General features: G+C 37.6%; 1 protein-coding gene across 2 annotated transcripts in view; it reads right to left on the bottom strand.

Moving 5' to 3' along the window:
• Positions 1–27,356, bottom strand: part of SLC25A12 (solute carrier family 25 member 12) — a 111,894-nt gene that overhangs the window by 27,425 nt on the left and 57,113 nt on the right. For both annotated transcript variants that reach the window (XM_027866097.1, XM_027866096.1), the window contains 2 exons: positions 3,787–3,868; positions 2,278–2,436 (listed from right to left, as the gene is read on the bottom strand). In XM_027866097.1, coding sequence (XP_027721898.1) covers positions 2,278–2,436; positions 3,787–3,868 — 241 coding nt within the window. The remainder of the gene's footprint in view (positions 1–2,277; positions 2,437–3,786; positions 3,869–27,356) is intronic.

The following is a 27,356-nucleotide window of genomic DNA, read 5'->3' as shown; positions in this document are numbered from 1 at the left end:
TTAAGCAAGAGAATAACACAGACCTATGCTTTAAGATTACTTTGGCAGTTATGGAGAATGGACTGGATGGGAAAGATATTGAATAACGGTGACCAATTAGGAGGTTACTGAATAGTCCTGGTGAGAGGTGATAAGAGCCTGCACTACAGTATGGTAGCTGTCTAAGTAGAAGGAAGGAGGGAGATTCAAAAGATGCTGGGGAGATTGACTGAGATTTGTCAATTGATTGGTGATGGAAGGTGTGGAAGAATGAAGAACTGAGGAGGATTGTGAGATTACCAACCTGGATGACTATAAGGAGAGTGGTGACCTCAATATAAAAAGAGAAGTTTGAAGGAAGGGAAGGTTTTAGTGGAAAAATTTTAAATTGGATATGTTGAGTTTAAGATACTTATGAGACATCCAACAGGCTTTGTCAGTGAAGGAGCTGGTGATACGGGGCTAAAGTCCAGGTGAAAAATCAGAGCTAGATATATATATAGATTTTATAGACTTCAGCATAGTCTCTTGTTCTTATCTGCAATTTAGAAGTTTATCATGGTAGAGGAGGGCAGATATTAAATATGAAAGGGTAAAGAGGGTAGTAGGAAAGGAAAGAAGACAAGTTATTATTAAGAAAATACCTAAGGGAAAACACCCCCCCTACACACACACACACACACAGCCCTGTAACATACTGCTGCCATTTTCTTGATGGCTAAATGCTGAGGACTTGCTGTCTATAAAGGTAAACATTTAAAAAGCCTAGGGTTCTGGACTCTATAGGAAGGAGACCCAGCTTGACTTTTCAGAGTTAGGAATGCAAGACATATTCTACTTCAGGAAGATGTGCTTTTCTCTTAACTTGTAATCATAGTTAACAATGACTATTCTTTCCTTCCAATACAAATTTGTTAGAGCTACATCTTTTATGTAGGCCTCAAGTCTTTGGACTCCAAAACCCAAGGCTCTTTTCATCATACCAAACTTCAACAAGAACATTTTTTCTTCACGTGTTTAAGCATAAACCACAAATAAGGCCCAGAGCATCTTTTCTATGAAAGCAATTCAACAGGGCACTCAAATAATAAGCTAGGGATTGACTAGAATGTTTCTGCAAACAAACAAGTACTGTAAACCATCTAAATACCCAGGACCTGAGCAGGCAGAGAAATGTTTTCAAAGAATCCCAAGTGGCGCCCAAGGGGATTATAAAATTAATCTCCCTCCAGAAGGAAACACAAAATTCTAATGCAAAAACATTTACATGAAAGTCATTCTCACTCCAAAAGAGAAACAAGTTCCTGCAGAGCCAAGGAAAATGAATGCAGGCTGGACTGCTGCTTCTGATGCTGAGAGTGCTGAACTCAGTCAAGACTACAGTCTGGACCTGAGGGAAAGTTTCCCTTGAAAAATAAAATCTCCCAGCTTTGATTCTGTTCACCTGTGGTTTGCTCTGATGCCTCCCCAGCGACAGGATTTCATGTTCCAACTTTCCCAATCTTAGAAAGCAATGAAAAATAAAATAAAATCAAAATGGAGTCCCAGGAGGGGAAAAAAAGAGGACACTTGGAGCCAAAGGGGTTGTTTAAACCTCAGATGACAGATTGAATAGAATATATAAATGTCTTCTCCAGGATAAAGGAAAAAAATCTCTCCAAAAACAAAAACAAAAAATGGTGGATGGAAACAAGAGGCTAAAAGATAAACTTCGTTTCAAGGAATTTAGTTTCTATGATGGAAAAATGCAATGTATTTTTCCTTTCTCTAATTCTTTAAGAAAATACCTTTTAAAAATGCTTATCTTTGTCTCCCACCTGTAGACATGGGCCTTTTAAAGATTTGTGGTATCTCCCAGACCTATGTTATTGTAAATGTATGATTAGAAGTTCAAGAGAAATAAGTAGCATGAAGAAAAAAAAATGAAGCTTTCATTCCCTGGCTAATGTTGCTAGCAGTTAGGAAGAAAGAATGAAGGGGAACAAGGAGAAAAAAGAAACTGCAAAATGGGGATAATAACAGCACCTCCCTCCCAGAGTTGTTGTGAGGATCAAATGAGATAATATTGGTAAAAGTACTTAGCAGAGTGTCTGGCACATAGTAGGTGCTATATTAATGTTAGCTATTTTTATAATTTTTAGCTTTTAAGACACACACAGAGAAAGAGATTGAAGAAAAAAGAAAGAGGAGTAGTCTGCCTAGGTTGAACTAGGCATTCATTGATTTCCAGGATGTGAAATGCTGCTTCTAGTGATTTTACAATCATTTGACTTGAGTAGCTAAAATTCATTTACTTACCTCTATAGAGTCCAAAGAAGCCTTCATAACGTAAGACTTTCTTAAAACAGTCAAAGCTGTTTTTATACATCAGCTCCCCCACAACAGATCCAGTGCCACGCTGATTTTGCATGCGTGTCTTTACCAGGTCTATGGGATATACCGCAGTGGCTCCCACAGCTGCAAATAGAACAATTTTTAGACTTAAGGAACAGTGCAACTAAATGGAGAGAATAAGATGAAAATAAATCCAATCGCCAAAGGGCCAGAAAAGTCTCTACAATATTTGTTCTTGCAGAGAACACGTTACTTTCCTCCTGCTGGACACAGCCGAAGGATGACAGGCTACCTTTGGATCCAAAAATATAGGTCCCACATAAGCTGCTTCAGGGGATAATTGCCAAGAATGCTCTTTGATATTTTAGGTATTTAATTTAAAGAACAGATTATCAATCAGCATCAGATAATCAACACTAAGTTTCCTCTAACAATAAGACTGCTATTTATAACATTTCACTTTTTTCTTCATTCTCTGCAAGGCACTTAAACACCATATTGATATTGTCTTTTTAAAAATTATTATATGTATACCACTATAATTCTTTAAATTTAGTTTACTGAAGCATTTCAGCACAGACTACATTTAGTTGCAGTCACAGAAAGAAGTGTTAGCAAGTGGAATTCCAAATCAGAAAAACAACATCAAAGAAAAAATAGAAAAGAAAGGTTAAAACCTTCTTCTCTGCATATGCAACAGACTTGCAGGAGAACAAGGATATATCTGAGTCATATCAACTCATCCAATGTTGAGAAATTAAAGGTAACCCCTAAATTTCTTACTTTAACTTACAGTAATATATATTAGATTATTGGGGGGGGGGTGGAAACCATATTCAGAACCATCTTTTTGAAAACAGGGACAGGAAAATTAGTCAATTACAGGCATGTTTTGAGGGGAAAAAAACATACACATACACATACACAAATATTTTAATTATTCCTGCTGGTTCCTCTTAACTAGGTTTCCTCAGATTATTTGACCTTCTATGTGATAAATATTTAATTAAAAAAAAAACTAACTCAGAAATCAGCAGAGGTGTTCTTTTATTTTATTAAATAAACTACAATCCAAACCAAAGTGGAGAAAAGGGGAAAAACGGTTTCAGAAAGAGAGGTTGTATTTCCTGCAGCTTCTAGGACAACGTTTATGAATCTCTGATATTTCTCTCTTAGTGCTGAGCTCCCATTCTTGGTATGGGCCCCACCTTGTATCATTCATATGAACAGGGCACTGTGTCTGGGAGCTCCAGGTCATTAACAAGGTTTTGGCCTGAAGACTTTTTGGAGCCAGAAATGCCAGGAGTGCTAGGTCAATTCCTCTGATCATCGGTAAAAATAAAGGGCATTTCAGAGAGCCTTCTGCCTTTGCCCGCCAGAACAATGAACTGCACCTTTGGTGATCTGCCCTGCTCTGAGGAGATAATGTTACATTAACCCAGGCTTGAAACAGCACATAGACATGTCACTCACCTCCAGCAATTGAACCCAAAGTGAATCTGTAAGCAGACTCAGCGATCTGGAGCCAGACAGACCTGCCTAACCCAGGAGATTGCTGTTGGGAAAAGGAGGAGAGAAAAAAAATGCAAAAAATTTAGAAAAGCACGTGGGAAATAAAAGCAGCTGTGAGCCAGCTTTTATAAAATTGGAAGAAAAAAGGCATGTGAACAAGGTATTTGATAAGGCTTACCCTTTTACTTCTGAAACAAATACCTCCCCTCCTTCCATTTTTTTTCATGTACATTTTAAATGTTTATCTATCAAGTTCTTTCATAATATACTAGTTTGCTTGTGTTGAAAACCAAGTAATTCTGGTATTTTTAAACTTAATTTCTGACTCTTCAGATTTTCATTATTTTTAAAACAGCAATGCTTCATTTATCCTAATCTTATAGGATAAAAAATAATCTATATAAATGGAATTTCCCAATAACTGAAGCTTGGTATTTTAGGAATAAAAATTTTAAAAATATTTTTTATCAAAATATCAAAATAGAAACCTTTCTTTAAAAAAAAACCTACTCCTTTCCCAGTTTCTTGAACAAATTATCAAAAACAATTACATTGGTCATCATTTTGACTAGTAACTATACTGGGTTGGCATTATAGTATATAACTGGCTAGGTTCGGTATTTGTTGCCTTATTTGCATGTCTCCTGGAAGCCCAGTCTGAGTAAGCAGAGGAATACAAGAAATTTCATGCTAGATCAGCTACATGTTCTAGAAGATAAGAGAAATGAAAAAAACTTTTCTAAAAAAGTGTAAAATGTAAGAAATTGATCGACTGAGATGTCTTATACACTGCTAAGCACTATAATGTGGCACATGACTTGGGGCCCCAAGGGACATTTTCTGAGATTCTTAAAAGGTTGGATTTTCCAATATCTGGAAATTTCCTTAATTATCTACTGTGAATTATTTTAAGACACAGCCAATGTAGGAACTTATTTGGCTTGACTATGCATACTTATTATAAGAGTTTTGTTTTTCATTTTTTCTTTTTCTTCAATTGTCATAAATGCTTGTAAATTAAAAAAAAATTAAAAAAAATTCCAAAAAATACTTGCTATATGTAATATGTAATGTATTCCATATGGAAACTCTTCTTGAACCTAATTTGCATTTTTAGTTTGTGCCACCTCTTGAACTAACAAGTTTTATAAGTATATGATCCCTGGTATGAAACAAAATTTTCTTTTGTCCTAAAACTATTTCATTTTAGGGGGTGACCCCTAATTTGGCATTCTGGAATTTGGAAAACAAGTTCATAATTTAACTATATGTATGAGCTTCATTTAAAAAATAAATAAATAAAAATGAACTTCACTGATGCCCCTCCAGATAGATACTACCCTAATGACAAACACCAATTAAGAAAACATCTAAGACAGAATCTGACACTATAGTCAATATGCTGGCCTGGTAGTTCCCCTCCGACCTTCTGCCATGAAGCAGGAAATACATTTCATGAGATCGCAAGGACCGTTACTAGTTTTTCCATTACTCAGTATTCAACTTCCCTTTAATAATCAGTTCAATCTCATTTTTGTCATCATTGTGTATGTATATCGCTCTCTGGACCCTGCATACTTCATGATACCTCAGTTCTTATATTCTTCGCAGATTTCTTTGAATTCCTCATCATATCTTAGTGCACAATTCTATTCTATCACATTCAAATATCATGTTTAGAGTTTTTTGGTTTTGTTTGGTCATTCTTCAATCAACAGAAACCTATTTTGTTCTTAGTCTTGCTGCCACAAAGAGTGTTCCTATGAGTATTTCGATATATATATATAATATATATATATATATATATATACCTATTAGTCCTTAGTTCAATCAACTTTCTTGAGATGCATGCCTAGGAGTGAGAGTGTGAACAATTTAGCTATTTTCTTTCATAATTTCAAACTGAGACAAACAATAGCTGAATCACTTAAGAGCCACACCAACAGTGCACCAGCATGCCCATACAGCAGTCCAACATGGACCCTTCCCATCTTTTCTCATCTTTGCCAATTTGCATGGCATGAGGGGAAACCTCAGAGTTGTTTTAATGTATATTTTCCTTAGTATTAGTGATTTGGAACATGCTTTTATTTAGAGTTTGCAGTTCTCCTGATAACTATTTATTCATATCCTTTAACCATTTATCTATAGGGGACTCTGCTTGGCATCATAAATTGTCAATTTCCTATATATTTGGGATATGAGGCAAAATTGGTGATGTTTGATGCAAACACTTTCTTCCATGTCACTGTTTCTAACTCTGTCTACACTGATTTGTAATAATAATAATTAATAATAAGGATGGCAATGATACTTAGCATTTATTTAGCTCTTACCATATGCCAGGTATTGTGCTAAGCATTTTACAAGTTCTTTGTTATTTGATTCTCACAACAACCTTGGGAGGTAAATGTTATTATTATCTCTGTTTTACAGTTGAGGAAACTGAAGTAGACAGGGGTTAAGTGACTTGCCCAGGGTTACACAGCAAGGAAGTCTCTGAGGCTAGATTTGAATTTAGAGCTTCCTCAATGCCTGGTTCAGAGCTCTGTGCACTATGGCGCCACCTAGCTACCTCTGTAGCACAACATAGCGGATAAAGTCAAGAAGACATCATGAAATCAAATCTTGCATCTGATATGTACTAGTTTTATAGTCAAGTGGTTGTCACTTAAACTCTCTGAATCTCAGTTTTCTCACTTATAAAATGGGACTAATACCAATAGAATCTATCTCACTTAACTGTTACGAGGCACAAATGAAACAATATGTGAAAAGAACTTTGCAGTCTTTAAAGCACTGAATAGATATCAATTGTTATTATTACCATTATTATTATAATTATCACCACCATCATCATCATTACTGTTGTTATCATTATTATTTTCTGTTTCAAGTCAGCTGGGATTTAAGAAGTTAGAAACATGTGTAAATGAAATGAAACAGTGAACAGGCTGAAGAGTCTACCCCATGGACTAAAATGTACTTCAATACATCTGTGTCTAGAGTTTGGAGACCTTTCTTATTTTCTGATTCTCTCTGAAATGCTCGAGGCTGCCAGGAATGTGATTTCTGGATAAGTGAAGTGTTAATGTAACAGGGTACAGGTCACATTTGTAGTTTAGAGACATATGTGATAGAAGCAGTTTTTATTACATAATTTTTTTTTTATTTTTGGAGGCAATTGGGGCTAAGTGACTTGTCTAGGGTCATACAGGGGTAAGTATCTGAGGTCAAATTTGAACTCAGATCCTCCTGACTCCAGGACCAGTGCTCTATTCACTGTAGCATCTCACTGCCCCTGGAAGCAGTTTTTAAAATGCTATTGTCACCTGGCCCTCAAAGCACATTTTTAAAAAACCAAACTTGTGATGTCATTGGTATAGGAAGCTTATCAATGAGAAATTATCTCTAAAATGCAAATAATTACCTTCGTAACAACTTATAGTTTGAAAGAATTGCCTGAGGCCCTAAGAGTTTTAAGTGACTTGTCCAAGGTCACAGAGCCAGTGTGTGCCAAAAACTGGACTTGAACCCAGGTCTTCCCAACTCTGAGGTCAACTCTCTATGGATACTACTTTTCAAAGTATAATTATGTACAGTAAAAATGCTTTATAAAATCCTTAAAATGCTATAAAATTCTGAGTCATATTTATTACTACTGATGAAAGCCCAGTGTTACATGGCTACCATATGCCAATGGGTCAGTCATCCATAACAGATTCCCACCGAACTATTACAACATGTTCGAGGCATATATAGCAAGGCAAGATCTCTCCTATCTTAAAGGAAGCTATTAAAAATATAAATTGAATTAAAAAAGTATTTACTAAGTACCTACTTTCGGAGCTCTGTGCCAAGCACATAAGTATCATAGTTACAAAGACTAAAGTGAAATAGTCCCTCCCCTCCAGCACTCTCAGGGGATGCAAAGTAACACTCAGAGGGAGAGAGAGGCAACAAGTGGTGAGATCAGAGAAGGCCTCCCAGAGGCAGACACCTGAATTGAACCTTGAAGGAAGGCAAGGATTCTAAGAGATGGATTCAAAGAGAGAATGTATTCTAGGTCAGCCTGGGCAAAGAACACAGAGGCGAGGGGTGGAATGTTGGTAGTCAGGAAACAGCCAGTAGTCATTCCGGTTTGGCTGGAACACAGAGTGCTTGAAGGTGAGTAATGGGAAGCAAGCGATGGCCGTATATCTGGAAAGGTAGCTTGGAACCAGATGGCAGAGGATCTCAAATGTAAGGCTCAGGAGTATTTCAGCCTAGAAGCAATGGAATATTACTGAAGATTTTTTTTTTCAACAGGGGACTGACATAATCGGTCATAGTCAGATCTGCTCTTTTAGGACGATTATACTGACTACTATGAAGAAAAATGATTTGACAGGGAAGAGACTACAGGCCCGGAGATCAATTAGTAGCTACATCCCTAGAGTGTTGGTCATATGAGTGAAGAGGAAACAGATAGGAATAATGAAAACAATAGAAATTTGGCCACATGGGGAATAAAGAAGAGGGACGAGTTTTGAATGACCTTAAGTTTATAAACCTGGGTGGCTGAGAGTATATTGGTGTCCTCCACAGGACTATAAATTTCTAATAATTCTCAAAAACACACACAAAAAAAACCAAATTGCTTATGAAATTTTATTAATGTTTATCACAAGTCATGTACATGAAAGAGGAAGGACATACTCCAAATTCAAAAGCGAAAAAGTTAAGTGGCAGTAAGACAAGAGACCTAGGGATAAAGGGTCTGGTTGATTATTGTTTTGTGTTCCTGATTCAGTCACAGTATCTCCAGATCTGCCCTGGTCAACTGGTAAGTTCAAGATCCGGACATTTACTTAATAAGCAATTTTAATGAGATCACCAGTGCTCCTGAAGGTCTTATCTCTGCCTTTTTATTTTATGGATTTTTCCCCCCAACAGTAGGTACCAGTACCAGTATTTTAATGTTGTCAATATCATCTGAAATTTAATTATCATATTATTTTTCCACTCAAATACTATTCAAATTCATTAATTCATTCAATTTTCATGTTGAATATTGTTGAAAGCTCTTTTGTCAGATCCTTGGGTCAGTTAGTGATCTTAAGTGCCTACTATGTGCCAGACATCGAGCCAAGCATCTTTTTTTTTTTTTGGTTGTTGTTTAAATCTCTGATTTCATTGATGTAGTGCAGCAGGTAGAGTGCTAGGCCTGGAGTCAGGAAGATGAGTTTAAATCTGGCCTCAGTCACTCCCTAATTGTGAGATGCTGGGCAAATCATTTAACCTCTCTATAACTTAGTTTCCTCAACCGTAAAATGTAGGTAAAAGCCCCCTACCTCACACAGTTGTTGTGAGGATCAAATGAGATAATATTTGTAAAAATGCTTAGCACAGTGCCTGGCACATAGTAGGTGCTTAATAAATGCATATTTTCTGCTCCTTCCTTTCCCTGGAGGAAATAACAGGGAAGAAACTGCTTTCTACCAATGTAAATCAACAACTAATCTTAGAGAATTGCCGGGAAGCTTTAGTCAGTCATTTTTCAGTTGTGTCCAACTCTCTGTGTCCCACTTGCGATTTTCTTGGCAAAGATTTCATTCTCCAGTTCATTTTCACAGATGAAAAAAAACTAAGGCAAACAGGTTTAAATGACTTTCCCAGGGTCACACAGCTAGTAAATGTCTGAGGCCAGATGTGAACTTAGGAAGAAGAGTTTTCCTGACTCCAAATCCAGTACTCTATCCACTGCGCCACACTGAAAGGTTAACTCCAGAGTCACAAAGAAAGTATATATCAGAGTGAACTCAGATCTTTCTAAGGACAACTTTCTACCCTCAAAGTACAAAGTAATTTTAGTGGGAGTACTAGTAAATGAAAGGATCAGGAAAATCTTTTGAAAGAGGAGGTGCTTGAGCTGAACTTTGTAGGAAGCCCTTTAGGTATTATAGAAAGTAAAGGCAAGGCAGAAGTTCCTGTAACAGCCTGAACAACGGCACAAGGATGGAATGTCGTATACAGGGTACAGCAAGAAGGTCATTCTGTCTGATATATGCATGAAAGGGGATTATTTATGCAATAAACCTGGGAATATTCAGAGAAAGGTAACCAAGATGGAGGACTTGACCTTTTTTCTGATCCCTATGACCTCTCAAACCTCTCCAAAACAGAAATTGAGTGCCAAAGATAAAGCAACTTAGCTGTCTCCAAGATCTAGGATTCTTGGAATCCAAAAGATTAAAAACAAAACAACCATGAAATGATACCTACTCTGGACTCATTTGTTCCACTCTCTTGCCTCCTACAGTACTAGCAATAAGCCTGCACTAACTGACTCAAGGATCTGAAAAAAAAAAAAGAGCTTTCAACAAAACCAAGCCCCATATCTCAGTCCCTACTTTCTCTCTGCAATACCCTGAAGATCTCAGCTGCAGGCTGCAGACACAGTGCCTGGCACATAGTAGGTGCTCTGTGGTGGTGATCCAGGGACAGAAGCTTGCTGAGGCCACATAGACTGCAATGGACAGTCAGTACCATGACAGGCAGTGATCGGTGCTTCCAAAGGTCTCTACAAAACAGCAGAAGAAGAGAGAGAAAGGGGCAGGACACATGTTTGAGCTCAAAATGGAGCTCAACATGACACCACACTCTCCACCTCTTCCGAGGGCTTTGGAGACCTAAACTACAGAAATCCACCCCATAGTACCAGTGCTGCAATACTCTAAACTGCCAGTGAAGGGGTAAAGAACTGAGGAATAGAGGCAGTGTGACAGAACACTTGAATATGTCACTGTGAGGAGGGGGGCTGTGGGGAAAGGACTGTGTGAGGTCACTCTGTGTGAGTGTGTGAGTGTGTGTGTGTGTGTGTGTGTGTGTGTGTGTGTGTGTTGGAGGGAGGGGCTGTGTGGCCTCTATTAAGCCTGAGAGAAAGGCTCAAAATCCAGTTGGGACCAGTTCTGTCCTCCCCAAAAGTCACATGGTGCAGAAACCTAGGCTGGTGAATTGCCCAGTATAGGAAAAGGCTGAGATGCTTTTGGATCCAGCCGCCAAGGAGACTAGAATCAGAGGGGAGGGAATAAAAAAGTGAGCATTAGTTGGGAGAAAAACAGAAATCACTAAAGATCTCAGGTAGAAATAAATCAAGGACCTCGATCATAAGCAGATAAACCCACAGGGAAAACATTAACAAAAGAAGGAATTTTGGCCTTCAGATCTAGTAAACTTGGGCATTTATGAATAAATACTGCAAAACAAAGGAAAACAATAACAACACCCTGTGGAATGTGAGAACATGGAGCCACAATATGCTATTCTTGAGTGGTTCAAAAGAGAAATGAGAATTATGAAAGCAAAATGTATGGCCTGCACAACAAAATTAATGGGTAGAAGAGAAAAACTTGAATGTGTGATGGCAAGTCTTACCAAAGAAACAAAAGCAAGAACAACGGATTGGGAATGCAACTACACAGAAGTAAAGGACAATGGAAAAGAAAAGAAGCCAAAAAACTCCAATGACAATAAAAGGAAAATATACTTACTATCCAAGCAAAACATACCGATCCTAAAGACATGCTGTGTAGAGACAACCTATGGATCATAAATCTCCCAGAAGAACACAAGACAAAAATGTAAACACCCTAACACAAGAAATACAAGAGAGCTGCCCAGAAGTTCTGAACACATGAAATGAAATACCAATCAAAAGAATTCACCGCTTGGCTCCAGAAGTTAAAAACAAAAAACAATCCAAGGTTGCAAACTCTGAGACACATAATGGTTAAATTTAACAATTCAATTCTGTAACAAGTTCTGTAAGCAATCTGGAGGAAAGACCTTCAAATACAAAGGAAAAGAAATTCAAATAATGCAAGAGTATTCTGCACCCTCTAGAAAATGCAAAAGAGGATAGAATAATGTACCTTAAAGAACATGGAGCTCTAAATGCAGCCCAGTATGACCTTCCCAGAACTGAGTTTAACTATAAATGAAAAAAGATAGACATTTCATAATAAAAAAGCATTTGGGACATTCTTACAAAGAAAACCATAACTTAAGAGATTGTTTACTTCTCAAACACCCCAGACAACAGAAATACAGGAGGGATAAATAAATGCAGCAACTAAGGATAATAATAACAGAACAAAAGCAGAAAGACCACTAAGAGACTTTTTTCTGAATGTACACAAGGAGATAGGGGTGACAGTGGAAGTCAGATGGAGGCAAAAGTGAAGAGGAGAGCCTGAGGCATTGTGGACAGAACCTGGAAACATCTTGCCTATAGGTGAATCAATGTATTCTTGTGGGACTACATTATGACATGGGAGGGTGCATAAAAGGGGGGGAGGGAATAAGAGGAACAGAGGGGAATAGGGATTTGTCCGGGTCAAATCAAAGGCTAGCAGAGAAGGGAAGGTGACTCCTGTGATCTCAGGAAGAGAAAAACCTGCAAAGAAGTGGGTGATGAGGAGTGGGGGAAAAGATTGAAAGAGTGATGGAAAGGAAGAAGACCTAGTTTTGGTGGTGGGAGGCGGTTCCACTAATAAATGTTTCTATGGGTGAAGAGAGATGTTTTGTGAAGGGATATAGAGCCATTTTGTGAAAGGCTGTAAGTGGCAAACTGAGGAGTTTGTATTTTATCTTAGTTAAGAAGGGAGTAAGAAAAGCTTCTTGACAAGAGGAGCCACATGGTCAGACCTATGCTTTAGGAATATTAGTTCAGTAGCTATGTCAAGGTTTGACCACAGACAAGACTACTGAAATAATTTCAGGCAAGGAATGATTTAGACCCCAACTAGGATGGTGGCAGTATGAGAGAAGAGGCGACAGATAAGAAGTATGTTGAGAAATTACTCGAAAGGAAGATGGTGGTCAATAGTGTAATGCTACAGAGAGGTCAGGAAGAATAAAGACTGAGAAAAAAGTCACAGAATTTAGCAATCAAAAGATCAATGTTAACTTTAGAGAAAACAATTTCAGTCAAATGGTGAAGCTGAAAGTGAGACCACAAGGGGTTCAGAAGAGAGAGAAGAGGAAGTGAAGACAATGAGGGTAGACAGCTTTTTCTAGAAATTTGACTGTGAACAGGAAGAAAACATAGTATGAGAGCTGGAGGAGTTATAGGATCAAGTAAGTGTTTCTTAAGGATGAAATTACTTTGGCATGTTTATTGGCAATAGTGAAAGAACTGTTAGATCAGAAGAGATTGTCATGGCCTGCTGGTGACCCTGGGTACACAAAGTCTATGCCAGTTAAATACAAGCTCTGGCAGGTCCTGCCAAGGTGGAGAGGTTTCTAGTATGGGCCTGGAGACTGTCTAGGTAAGCTCAGAGAGGCTCACAACTTAGGTAATAGATACTTTTGGCCACAACTCACAAAATTACTATGCACACTTTACATTCTATACAGAATAAGGAAAGCAAGAGTTTGGCAAAGAAGAATATCCAATTGTAGCTCTATGCAAAGATCATATCAAATTCCTTAATGTAGAACGTGATGGGATACTATTGTGCTGTATGAAACAATGAAGGGGAACATGTCAGAGAAACATAGAAAGACTTGCATGAACTGATACAATGTGAAGTGAGAACCAAGAGAATAATTTATACAATAATAATAGTATTGGAAAGACAACTTTGAAAGATTTAAGAAGTCTGATCAAAGCAATGAGCCATCACAATTCCGGAGCACTCAGGATGAAGCATGCTAACTACTTCCTGGCAAAGAAGTGATGGACTCAGGATGAAGATCAAGACAAATATTCTTCTGAATTTGACCAATGTGGACATTTGTTTTTCAAGGCTAAGTATATTTGGGTTATTTCTTTATTTCCCCTCTGTTGGGAAGGAATAGGAGGGAGAGAAGGTAATTTTTTTTATAATTGAAAAAGTAAAATTAAGTTAAAATAAATTCCATACCATAAGTCTATGAGGAGTGTAGTATTATTATTCAATGGGCTCTAATAATGAATGTTCAAGATGATTTTTTAAAAAAAATATAGATTTTACAAAAAAGGAAAGTCTCAATTAAGACTACTGTTGGGAGGCATTATCACTTTTTATTTTAAATATATGATTAAAGTATATACAAAGTTAAAACTTCAAATATATCCCAATTGAGGTTAAAATAAGATGTATCTACTATACCTAAAACTGAATTCAAACAAATAGAGTGATCACAAGGAAAAGTTCTGCTCTGATGCTTCATTATAGCTTGAAGACAACCCATAGTTCTCAAAGGCTGTGCCAGTGGAGCACAAGTTTTGGCAGGTTCTGCCATACTGGAAAAACTCTGAATATAGTCTGGGAAACAGATTATATCTGCTTTCTCCTTAAAGCAAAAGTTCATCTTTTTATTATTAATATTTTTACACTGATACTGTGCAAGTTATGAAATACTAGTCCTAGAAGAATTAAAATTGCAAGTTACCCAAAGGATAATGGAGCAGGGTAGAGTGGGCATCATCAGGCTGCAGCAAATTATCAGCAATGAATAGCACTGGAGAAGTATCATAAAGATCATCAGAGAGACCAGAAAAGGTTGTGAGCCAGGAAGTGAGAAAAGGGAGAGAGAGACAGCCTGTATGACCTAATGGTTGGTGCAGCTAGGTGGCGCCATAGTGCATGGAGTGCCTGGCCTGGAGTCAGGAAGCCTCATTCGTCTTCCTGAATTCAAATCTGACCTCAGATATCTACTATCTATGTGACTCTGGACAAGTCACTTAATCTCATCTGACTCAGTTTCCTCATCTGTAAAATAGGCTAGAAAAAGAAACAGCCAACTACTTCGGTATCTTTGCCAAGAAAACCTCAAAAAAGTCATGAAGAGTTAGACAAATGATCCAGTGGCATATATGCAATATCAGCATATCTAGATGAAGGCCTTCAGCACCTTGTGGACTCCATTCAGATGATTTACAGAACAGGAACAGAGGTCTCACAGGACAAAGAAAACTGTGGAATTAGTTGTTGTCTTTACTACTGGAGGAAATACCAACTTTGATGAGATCACAGATCAATGGAAGGAATCAAAGAAGTTAAAAAATATACATTATCAGGGCAACATGTTAATGTTCACAATGGAAGTGCTTCCTAAACATATTACCCATATGATTAAACATTACATAGACTAAACTCATTACATTTAGGATCATGGACTCATAGGCTTTAGAGTGAGAAGGAAGTGAGATCAACTCTCTCAATTTATAGATGAGGAAACAAACTCAAAGGAGATAACAAAGGTGGCTCTGAAGAAGATGAGGATATGAGAGGGGAAATTAGGGAAGGATTCAGAGAGAAGATGACCCTTGAACTGGGCCTTGGCGGGTCCAGACAGTGTACACAAAGCCAAGAAGGCAGAAAACCAGGGAGCCTCTCCAAAGAACATTAAGCAAATTCTCTTGGAAATAATAATAACTAACATTTACATGAGCAGTTAGGTGGTGCGGTGGATAGAGCCCTGGGCTCAGAGTTGGGAAGACCTGAGTTCAAATCTGTCTTCAGATACATACTGGCTGTGTGACCCTAGGCAAGTTACTTAACCCTATTTGCCTCACCTGTAAAATGAGCTGGAGAAGGAAACGGCAAACTAATCTAGTACCTTTCCCAAGAAAACCTCACAAGGGGTCATGAAGAGTTGAACACAGCTGAAAACAACTAAACAACAACAGAACATTTATATATATGTCAGGCACTATGCTAAATGCTTTATAATTATTATCTCATTTGATTCTCACATCAACCCTGGGAGGTAGGTTCTATTATTATTCTATTTTACAGTTAAGGAAACTGAGGTAAATGGATTAAGTGACTTGGCCAGGATAATACAGCTAGTAAGTATCTAAGGTTGGATTTGAACTCTGATTTTCCTGACTGCAGGCCCAGTGCTCTATATGCTACATCACCTTAACTGCCTTAGATGAGGTCCTTATACTACAGTGAGCATGAAGCCTTCCTTGATTGTCCCCAGTCAAAGATGTTATTTCCTTCCTCAAAACCTCGTATAATGCTTTCTCTACACCTCTTTCATGTCCTATTTTGTATAATAGCTACATGTGTAATTACTACTACAATTGAGGGGAAGAATCATTTATCTTTTTTTATGTCCTCTGGGGATTAGTACAGTAACCTTACACAGATATAGCACTTAATAAATGCTTATTGAACTGGAACTAGAATATAAGTCACATGAGGATACATGTTTTAAAAGCTCTGGATTTAAATCCCTAACTTGTTATAGCCCACCCTGGGTAAGGGATGTCCACTATCAAAGAATAGCTCATGAGGAAGAACATGAGGAAGAGGAATGAGATCAGAAGTAGGAGTTGGTATTAGAAAATAATATAACTGGCAATCACGATGAGAAGTAGGGGAGACAGCGGCACTGAGTGGCTAACAGTTCTACAGGGCGGAGGGTGGGCGGAAGGAGAAATATGATAAAATTATAGATGTAATTGAATCAATAGACCATTTCCACAAAAATCTCTGTGCCATATTTTGAAGAATTTTATCTACTCAAAATAATCTTGTTCTCATTCAAAACAAATATGATTTCAGGATTTTAAAAGCCATGACTGGTTTTATTAATCATTAATATGTATACATGTACATACAAGTACATATGTATATCTGTGTATATGCATATACATAAATATGCTGGTCAGAAATATAGATAGATAGATATAGATAGATAAATACATACATCTATATATACACAGAGAGATATTTGTACAGCTATAGCTATATGTGCTGGTCAGATTCCCCCATCAATAATATAATGCCCTGTTCTAGAAATGGACTGCATACACGAGATAGAAATGTAGGAGGCTCGTGTCTCCATTTATTCTGTTTTGCAAATTAACAAACTTTTTTGTTTTCTGATGATTTCCTTTTACTGCTTCTCAGAAATCAGCTCTTTATTTAGAAACATTGTGGGTCACATCTAGATAGTTTGTGATTTGAAGCCCTAGCACCATAGTCAAGTAATTATACTTAGCTATGTATACTAACAGAACTGAAATGTCACAAAAGGAAAAGAAATCACAGTAAGTTAGAAAAACATTCTGTGAATGGGGTGAATATAGGCTATTAACACCACTGAGCATGCGAGGGATGGCAACATCCATATGTATATACCCAAGGGTTTATATGTTTACCTTGGAGAGCCAAATAATACAGATGTGAACGCCCAAACAAACTAAATGTTCAGGTATTTTAAAAAATCAGCCCATCAATGTTCACTTTGGCTTAACAAAATCTACGAAACCAGATATAAATGACACTAGTTAGAGAGTTTAAATTTACAAATGCTATTTGATTGTGTAGCTGATATGCTATCTTTTAAATATATAAATACTCGAATAATTTTCCAAATATGTCTATATGTTTTTCCAAAATCACAGAACTCTTGAAATAATAAAATTGAAACTTATCCCTATTTCATTCTTCTTATTCTATATTTTTCTTACAATACAGAAAATATTAAATTAAAATGCAAAAAGTATAAAAACATTTTTAAATAGAAACTTTCAATAAGAATTACACACTACATATTTGCTTATTCCTATATAAATTTGTCCCATTTTCAGTCACATCCATTCTTTTCCCCCTTCTGAAGCATTTCTCTTCTCCATAAGCAAAAAACTGTAGGACTACATTGTGCTTTAGTTCTTGGCTTAAAATGTCTTTAGCTATAAATACGCAAACGCCTTTTGAAAGAAATGTCACCTCCATCCTATTAAACAGCATTTATAAGATAATGTACAATATGTCGTTACTAAGATGTGTTTTTTAAAAAGCCTAGTTATCACTATAGCTTATGGTTCACTTGTATTCAAGTATGTAAATTAATATAATTAATGCTATAGATTTCATTTCATGAATATTCATAAACAGAATGATACTGTAGCTGTCATCCCCATTAACAACTGTGCTGGATTTTTTAGCACTCAGACTTAAAGAAAATACTTAGAACTAAGAAGCAAAACGACCATCAGCAAGTGAGCCAAAGGAAACATCCACCTTTACATGAAGTTAAATCATGATCAAGGAGATTGTTTTTTATGAACATAACTACTTCCATGGGTTTCATTGAAAAACAAAAATTGAAGGTGAGGACATTTAAGTCATAGTTAATTTCTTTCTTAAGGAAGAATGTTTTGGCTGAATGATGAACAGAAACATGTTGTGTAATTTTATATATTTTTATTTCCTTAAAATAGTATGGGAATTAAAAAGTAACTTGATCAACATGTTATATCATTAGGTTTGCTCCATGTACTTCACACCCAAAAACAATGACTTTTTCCTGTATATACAGTGTTTGGGTTTAGAAGAATAAAAAGGAAAAGGGAAGTCTTGAAATACAATGGTGCTACCTTGTTGTAGTGGATTTCCAGGCATGGAAGATACCATTGCAAAGGTAGTGGAGAAGGAGAACACTCACAATTAGGCTCATAGGTCAGCCCACAAAAGCCCATTTATTTTACCCATAATGTAGGCGGAAATACAAAATCAATATTACTAGCCTGAGTAGGAGAGGTCATATGTAATTCAGAGTCTTCCCAGCACACAATACCACCTGTCATGAAGTTATCCTTGAACAGTATAACCATCTGCCTTCCCCAGTGACCTCTCCCCACATACTGATACACTATCGGAATTCGCTAGTCAGTGGTTAGCAAACCTGACCTTCTCACACTCTCCTCATCCACTGATTCTAAACAGCCTTATGCCAGTTCCCAAAAGGCATTTCCCATTCCCAACTGCCCTCTTCCTTACTTCATCCACTTCAACTCTAATCCTTCCAGTTTCTCATTCCCACTCTCCCTCTCCCGCTGTGCCTTGTGGAACAAATGCTGTTTAAGTAACATACTTCCTTTTATCTTAAGCCTTTTCTTTTTTCCCTCCTTCCATCTTCTGGCACTGCAACCTAGTTCCCTCCCCATGGCTTGCCTCACAATGCTTTCCAACACTGGCTGCATGTTTTTCATATGTTTCCCTCCTCCCAAACTCACTGGGCATGGTGGAGGAGTTGGAATGCTCCTTGACCCTCATTATCACTTCCAGATTCTCTCTGTACAATCATCGTTCAGCAGCCTCTCCTTCCTTGCACTTTGTGCTATCCAAATTTATCACTCAATCCAGATTCTGATGGACAGTGTCTATACAGCCCCAGGACCAGCAGGATGGACCTTTCTTTCTCAATAATTTCAGTGCCTGGTTCAGTCTCTCTTTTTACCCCAACTCCTGCCCTCATTTTAGGAGACTTAAACATGCATGTTGATGCTCCCTCGGGCACCTTAACTTCCCATTTACTTTGACTACTCCAGTGGTTCTCATCTGATGGTTCAAGAACTCCTTGGGGCTTTTGTGATGACTGCCCAAGGAGTTTATGATCAAAATACACTAATGATGCCTTAAGCAGTAAATTGTAAAAAAAAAAAAAAAACAGTATAAGTATATTAAATTACCCCGGGAGTTCGCAATATATTTTGTTGTTGTTATTGTTGAAAGAGGTTCACAGAACAAAAAACTTTGGGAACTATGGATCTACTCAATTTCTGTTCTCTTCCACTCTACTTGAGGTATACTAAAAGATAGTTTACACTTGATCTTGCTATCATCCACACATATTCTATTTCCATGTTCATGAACCCTGAAATTGCTTTATCTAATAAAAATCTATTGTCATTCATAGCAGCACTATTTGTTGTAAAAAAAAAAAATGAGAAACAAATTGTGTGCCCAACAATTCGAGAATGCCCAAACACATTGTGGTACATGAATGTAATGGCATATTGCTAGACCACAAGGAATCAATAAAATGAGGGGATTCTATCAGATAGCCTCTGAGGTCTCTTTCAGCTCTATATCTATGATCCAATGAAAAACAAACAGGAAAATTTTAAAGAACTATGAAAAGACTTGAAATAATACAGAATGAACAATGCAAAACTAAACAGTGTACACAATTGCAAAAACTATCTAAATGATGACACTCTTAAATATCAATAACACTGAGATAAAAATCACTAGATAACTGGTATAGATTTAGGAAACACATACCTGTCCTTTCTTATGGGAACGAATAGAAAACTACTAAGAAATCATAGGGTTCTATATACTTTAATGAGGCACATTTTCTTTTACATAACTGCTTTGGGGGTTGGACATTGTAGTGGATCCTATTGGAAGGATGCTAAGGTTTGCACGATTTATTGAAACAAAATTTATAAATAAAATTTTTTAAAATCTGAAATTAGTATTAATCAAAGAAACGCAAATTAAAACTCTGATGCACACCTCACACCCATAACATTAACAAAGATGGATAAAATTTTGTAGAGACTGTGGAATAAGATAGACTAATTTATATCTGGTAGAGCTATAAACTGATCCAACCATTTTGGAAGACAATTTTGAATAATATTTTCAAAAGTTACTAAATAGTTTGAGCCCTAAGAGCCAGAGATCCCACAAAAAGTTGAGGTATAAAGAAGTATAGCAACAAGAAAAGACCCACAGAAATATTCATAGGAATACAAGAGATTATTCAAAAACAAAAGTTAACAAAACCCACTGAATGTTATGAAAGAGGGGGAGGGAAGAAAGAGAGTGAGAAAGAGAGAAAGAGAGAGAGAGAAAATGAAGAATTTGAAAAAATGAAGATGAATGAGAGGTCACAAGAGTCTAGCTCCTCAACATCCTCCTCAAAAACCACAGGAGAAATAGCTAAAAAGAATTACAACCACCAAAAACTTTCAAGAGAAAATTGATTTTACAGGGAAAAAAACACACCCGGTACTCAAGAAAATGAGCAAAAATGTTACAAGACAATAAACAATAATATAGATTAAAAGAAGAAAAATATTCCAGAATAAAAATATTTTCAAATACCATCAACAGAAGAACCAAAAACAAAATCTGAATTCTCCAGACAAAGCAAAAATAATTTATATAATACAGAAGGAATTTTTTAAGTGAAATTAAAAAGATATTAGTAGATGAAATAAGGAATTGAGTGTCACTGAAGATACTCAGAGCAATGAAGATGCTGAATTAACTCAGCAGTTTAGCTTACAGAAAAAAAAATGAACAAATCAATAGACAATGAAAAATAACCATAAATGAAGATAATACTAAAAGGCAGCGCAGAATCAGGAAAAAAATAAACACAGAAAGCAGAGCTAAGATGATGAAGTGATAGGAAGCAGTACAGTGAGCTTCCCTCCACCAACTCCTCTAAATAGATATAGAAAATCCAGACCAAATACTTATGGAAAAATCCAGAAGTCACAGGGAGTCATTTGTTAAACCCAGCCTGGCATAGAGAGACAGAGAGGGAGGTCTGTGTGCACTGAGGATGGAATCTGGCCCAGAGCATCCATGCCTGTGGACAACTTCAAAGCCCAGAGAGGGACTGTGCACCAGGGCAAGCAAAGGTCCTAGATGCATAAAGGGCAGGACCAGACTCATACAGGGTCTCTGTGAAAGGGAAAAGTGTGAACTGGTAACTTTGTTTGTTTGTTTTTTTGGTAAGGCAATTGGGGTTAAGTGACTTGCCCAAGGTCACATAGCTAGTACATGTCAAGTGTTTGGTCTGAGGCCCGATTTGAACTCAGGTCCTCCTGATTTCAGGGCCAGTGCTCTATCCACTGCGCCACCTAGCTGCCCCTGAACTGGTAACTTTGCTGCCTACTACCCATTTCCAGGTCACAGATTCAGGACTCTATGCAGTGGAATGGTATTTCCAGGCACAGTGGCTCTGGACAGTATACCTGTACTGAGAAAAGAGGAAGCTCACAAGCACACAGAAGTGGTATGCTCAGATCCACCCCTAAATTAGAGCATGGTCTCACTTCCAGAATCTAGTCCAGCCTTTAGAGGAGTAACAAAGACAGGAATCCCAAATCAAAGAAGGGTCTACAATTCTGCCACTCTGAGCCAACACAGCTTTCTGGCTGGCTGATAGAGACAGAGTCCAGCAAGTCCACTGTTACTCAGACCTAAATCCAAGTTAGAAACTTGGAGACCTCATGAGGGCAGCTAGGTGGCACAGTGGATAGACCACTGACTCTGGAGTCAGGAGGATCTGAGTTCAAATCCGGCCTCAGACCAAGCACTTGACACTTACTAGTTGTGTGGCCCTGGGCAAATCACTTAACCCCAACTGCCTAGAAATTTAAAAAAAAAAAAAAAAAAAGAAAGAAACTTGGAGACCTCAGACCATGGGACTAACAATCAGATTTTGCTTTGGATCGGAGCACTTTAAGAGCACTGAAAGTTTTCAAATTCCCAGTTCATCCCTAAGATCCTGTAATAACATAACACAATACCTCAAGAAAGCACAAAAGGACCAGCCCAAACCTTCCCTTCACAAGTGTGGCAGAGCCCAGCTCTAGCATCAAGTCTGAAATCAAGAAATATGCTGTAAAAATGGTCAACCAAAAAAAAAAAGGAACCTCATATTATGAGCTACTGTGATGGCAGGGATGCTCAAGACACAAATAAAAATAAAAGAAATAAAAGCACTTGAGGAAAAACTTGGGAGGAAAATGAGAGATATAGGGGAAAAAGTATTGGAAAGAGAATTAACAATTTTGCACAAGAGATACAAAACCTTACCCAAGCAACAAAATCCCTGAAAATCAGAATAGATCAAATAGAAGCCAATAACTTCAAGAGACAACAAGAAATATTAAAAACAAAGTCAAAAGGCTGAAAAAACAGAAATATAAGATATCACATAACAAAAGCAATTGTCCTGGAAAACAGACTGAGGAGGAAAAAAAATTTAAGAATTATTAGACTATCTGAACACCATGATTAAAAAAAAAAGCCTAGATATCATATTTCAAAAGAAAACTACTTAGATCTCTTAGAATCAGAGGTCAAAGTAGAAATAGAAAGAATTCATCAGTCACCTCTTGAAAGAAAACACAAAATGAAAATTCCCAGGAACAACATTGTCAAAATTCAAAGCTTCCAGGAATGTCAAAGAGAAAATACTGCAAGCAGTCAGAAAGTAAGAATTCAAGAACCAAGGAACCATAGGCAAGATCACACATGATTTAGCAGCCACCACTAAAAAAGATTGGAAAACTTGAAATGTAATATTACAGAAGGCAAAGGATATGGGGCTTAACAGCCAAGAATGACTTGCCCAGTAAGATTGAGTATAATGTTACAGAGAAAAAAAAATGGCTCTTTAATGAAATAGAAGACTTCCAAGCATTCCCAATGAAAAGACCAAAGCTGTGGAGAATCTCTCAAGTTCAGTCATAGGAATGAAGAGAAACATAAAAATGTAAAACTGGATGAATGATAAGGTATTAAACAAGGATAAACTGCACCTATTAAAATATGAGGAGATGGTACAAGTGTCCCCTTGGAATTCTATAATCATCAAGAGTCAAAGAAGGAATCCAATTAATTGTTTGCCATCCCAAGGAGAGGGGAGGGGGAGGAGGGAGGGACAGCTAAAATTTGGAAGCTAAAACTTAAAAAAAAATTTTAAAAATTGTTTTAACACATAATTGGGGAAAAATAAAATATATTAAAAAAGAAAGAATCCAATTAGATAAGGTCTGGGAGTGGTTCTTTTATGTCTTGATGATTTTAAGAAAAGAATGGGAAAAGAGGGAAAGAAGAATATTGGGGGGCAGAGGGGAAGAAAAAGAAAAGAAGGTTAGAGGTAATTATATTACATAATTGAGGTGTACAAGTAGACACCAAAACAAACCAGGATCGGGTAGAAGTGAATGGCAGACGTTGGAACCTCACTTTTATCTGAACCAGTCAAAAGAAGGAAGAACACATACGTATACATACACAGTTGAGGCTGGAAACACATTTCATTCAACAATAAAATAGAAGGGAAAGGGTAGAAAAGGGGAGGGTGGATTGGAAGGGAGGTTAAGGGAAGGTTTAGCCCTGAGCAAAACAAACTCTTAAGGATGTACAAAAATATTTACAGCTCTTTTTGATGTGGCAAAGAATAGGAATCTGAGGGGATGCCCATAAATTAGGCAATAGATGAATAAATTATAGTATGCAGATATGATGGAATACTATTGTGCTGAGCTTTTAGCATAATGACCAACTAGGATTCCAGAGGACTAATAATAAAACATTCAAGTATAAGCCATACCTTTACTCATTCCTCCTCAGCTCACTAGTTGAGGCAATAGAGTTCAAATGCTCACTGATCTCCATTGCCCCTTCTTCCAATCCTCAGTAATTTCTCCTCCTTTGAGGTTCGTGTTATTCATATCTACCACCCAATCAAAATCCTGGTAGCTGTCCTCTACAGACCCCCAATTTTCTCCCCTTCCTTCCTCCATGAGTTCAGTACTTCACAATATTTCTCTCTTCTCCAATTCTTGCCCTCATACTAGGGGACTTCAACATACATATTGACTCTCCCTCAGACACCATAATTACCAATTCCTCAACCTACACACTTCCCATGAGTTATTCCTCCACCCCATCTTAGCCACACACAAATATGGTCATACCTTTGATCTTGCCATCACCCGCAAATGTACCACCTCCACATTCAAGAATTCTGAAATCCCCTTATCCAGCCATAATCTATTGGCTTTTCATTTCTCCCTCTGCCTTCCCTTATAAACTCCTACTCTTTTTTCCTCCCCATAACCTCCAATTCATTGACTCCTCAATTATCTCCCAGGCCATCTCCCCCACACTAGCTACTCTCTCCTCTTTTCCCCATCTTGACATATCAGTGAACCAATTCAACTCTATATAGTCCTCTTCTCTTGAATCCCTTACTCCCTCATTATTTCACCAATTACACCCTGCCAAGTCTCAGCCTTGAATTACTGCCCCCATTTGCTGCCTTTGTTCCTATGCTCAAGAAATGTGGAGAAAATCTTGCAAACATTCTAACTGCATCCCCTACAAATCTATGTTATATAACCTCAACTGGACCCTCACTACTACTAGGCAATCTTTCTATATCTGCCTTATTAACTTACCATCTTTCTCTTCAAAGTGGCTCTTCCAAACTTTTTCATCCTTTTTCAAACCTTCCATGGCTCTCCTTTCCTCTACCCTCTCAGCTGAGAACCTTGCCTCTATTTTGCGGAAAAAGAAAATCACCAATTCACCTCTTCTCCCCACTTCCTTATCTCCTATCACAGAGATGGCTTCTACCACTATCTCGACCGTTGTCTCACAAAATAAGGTGGCCTTACTCCTTACCAAGGCTAATCCCTCTATGTCCTTAAGCAACCCCATTCCATTCTGTCTCCTCCAATACTCTATCATTTATTTTCAATCCCTCTCTGTAAACTCTGTAATCCTTCCCTTCTGCCTAAAATATGCCTATGACTCCCTCATCCTGAAAAAAAATCATCTCATTTGATCCTTCCATCCCTACCATCATCCTATAACTCCTCTGCCTTTGTGGCTAATCTCCTCAAAAAGGCTGTCTACAATAAGTACCTTCACTTTCTCTCCTCTCAATCTCTTTTTAACCCCTTACAGTCTGGCTTCTGTTCTCATCATTCCACTGATACTGTTCTACCTAAAGTTACCAATGATTTCTAAATTGCTAAATCTAACAGCTCTTTCTCAGTCTTTATTCTCTTTGATGTCCATGTAGCCTTTGACACTGATGATCACTCTCTCCTTGATACTCTCTTCCCTCTAGACTTTGGGGACACCACTTTCTCCTGGTTGTCCTCCTACCTATCTAACTGCTCCTTATCAGTCTTCTTTGCTGGATCATCATCCAGATCATGCCTTCTAACCATAGTTATTCCTCAGGGTTCTGTCTTGGGCCCTCTTCTCCCACTATACTACTTCTTTTGGTGATTTCATCAACTCTAGAGTATTTAATTACCATTTCTATGCTGACTATTCTCAATTCTACTTATCCTGCCCCAACCTCTCAATTGACCTCCCATCTCAAATCTCCAAACTGTATTTCAAACATCTCAAAATGGATGTCCAGTAGACAACTTTAACTCTATATGTTAAAAACAGAACTCATGGGGCAGCTAGGTGGCGCAATGGATAGAGCACTGGCCCTGGAGTCAGGAGGACCTGAGTTCAAATTTGGCCTCAGACACTTATTAGCTGTGTGACCTTGGGCAAGTTGATTAACCCCATTGCCCGCCCCCCCCACCTACAAAACAAACAAAAAAAAAACCCAACTCATTATCTTTCCCCCTAGATTGTCACTTGCTCCTACCTTCTCTATCACTGAAAAGGACAACACTATCCTTCCAGTCCCTCATGCTTACAACTGAGGAGTCATCCTTGATTCCTCACTATCTCTCACTGCAACCCCCTCAATAGACAATCAGTTGATAAGGCCTGTCACCTTCGCAACACCTCTTGAAGACACCACCTTCTCTCCTCTAACATTGCCACCACTCTGGGCAGGTGCCCATCACCTTATACTTGGATTATTGCAATAGCCTGCTGGTGGGTCTGCCTGTTTCAAGTCTCTCCCCACTCCAATTTATCCTCCATTCAGCCACCAAAGTTATTTTCCTAAAATATAGGTCCAACCATGTCACTTTCCCATTCAATAAACACTGCTAAATACTCTGGCATTCAAAGACTTTCATAACTTAGCTCCTTCCTACTTTTTAAGTCTTTTTAAACATTACTCTCTACCACATACTCTTCCTTCCAGTGACACTGGACTCCTAGCTGTTTTACAAGCCAGACTCTCCAATCTCTTGACTCCAGGCATTTTTTCTGGCTGTACCCCATGCCTAGAACACTCCCTCCTCAACTCTACCTACTGACTTCCCTGGCTTCCTTTAAACTCAGCTAAAATCTCATCTTTTCCAAGAAGCCTTTCACAACTCCTCAATCCTAGGGCCTTCCCTCTCTTAATTATTTCCTATTTTTCCGCATATATTTATTTGCATGTTGTCTCCCCATTAGATTGTGAACTCCTTGAGGGTAGGAACTGTCTTTTGCCTCTGTTTTTTTTTTGTTTGTTTTTGCCTTAGTCTTTAGTTCGGTGCCTAGCAATAGCAGACACTTAATGAACGTATATTGATCGATTCATTGACTAAAACATACTACCCATCTCCTGGTAGAGAGGTACAAAAAGAGACACTTTTTTTTGGACACAGTCATGTGAAAATTTGTTTTGATTGACAATGAATGTTTGAAATGGATTTTGTTTTTCTTGTGTCCTCAATTTGGGTAGAGAGAGAGTTGTTGGTTAATTAAAGCAAATTTAAAAAAAAAATAACTACAATTAAAAAAAACCTATAATAATGTAAATTAAAACAACATGAAAGGACAGCCAAACCCAAATTAATGGACAATCTTGGTCATAGAGAACAAATATTTAAATACATTTTGCTCTTCTCCAAAAAGACGTAGAATATAGGGATGAAATTCTTCTTAAAGTGCAGTTACTCATCTTTGCTTAACTTTTTTTCTTTGTTACTAGAGGGAGTTTGTTGGAGGTGGAGGAGAAACAGAATAAAAACTGTGGTGCAAAAAATAAAAGATATCAATAAAATTTAAAAATAAACAAACAACTAT

This window comes from Vombatus ursinus, unplaced genomic scaffold (assembly GCF_900497805.2).
Source record: "Vombatus ursinus unplaced genomic scaffold, bare-nosed wombat genome assembly UNPS02014779.1, whole genome shotgun sequence".
NCBI lineage: Eukaryota > Metazoa > Chordata > Mammalia > Diprotodontia > Vombatidae > Vombatus > Vombatus ursinus.
This window is presented reverse-complemented; position numbering and strand designations above follow the sequence as displayed.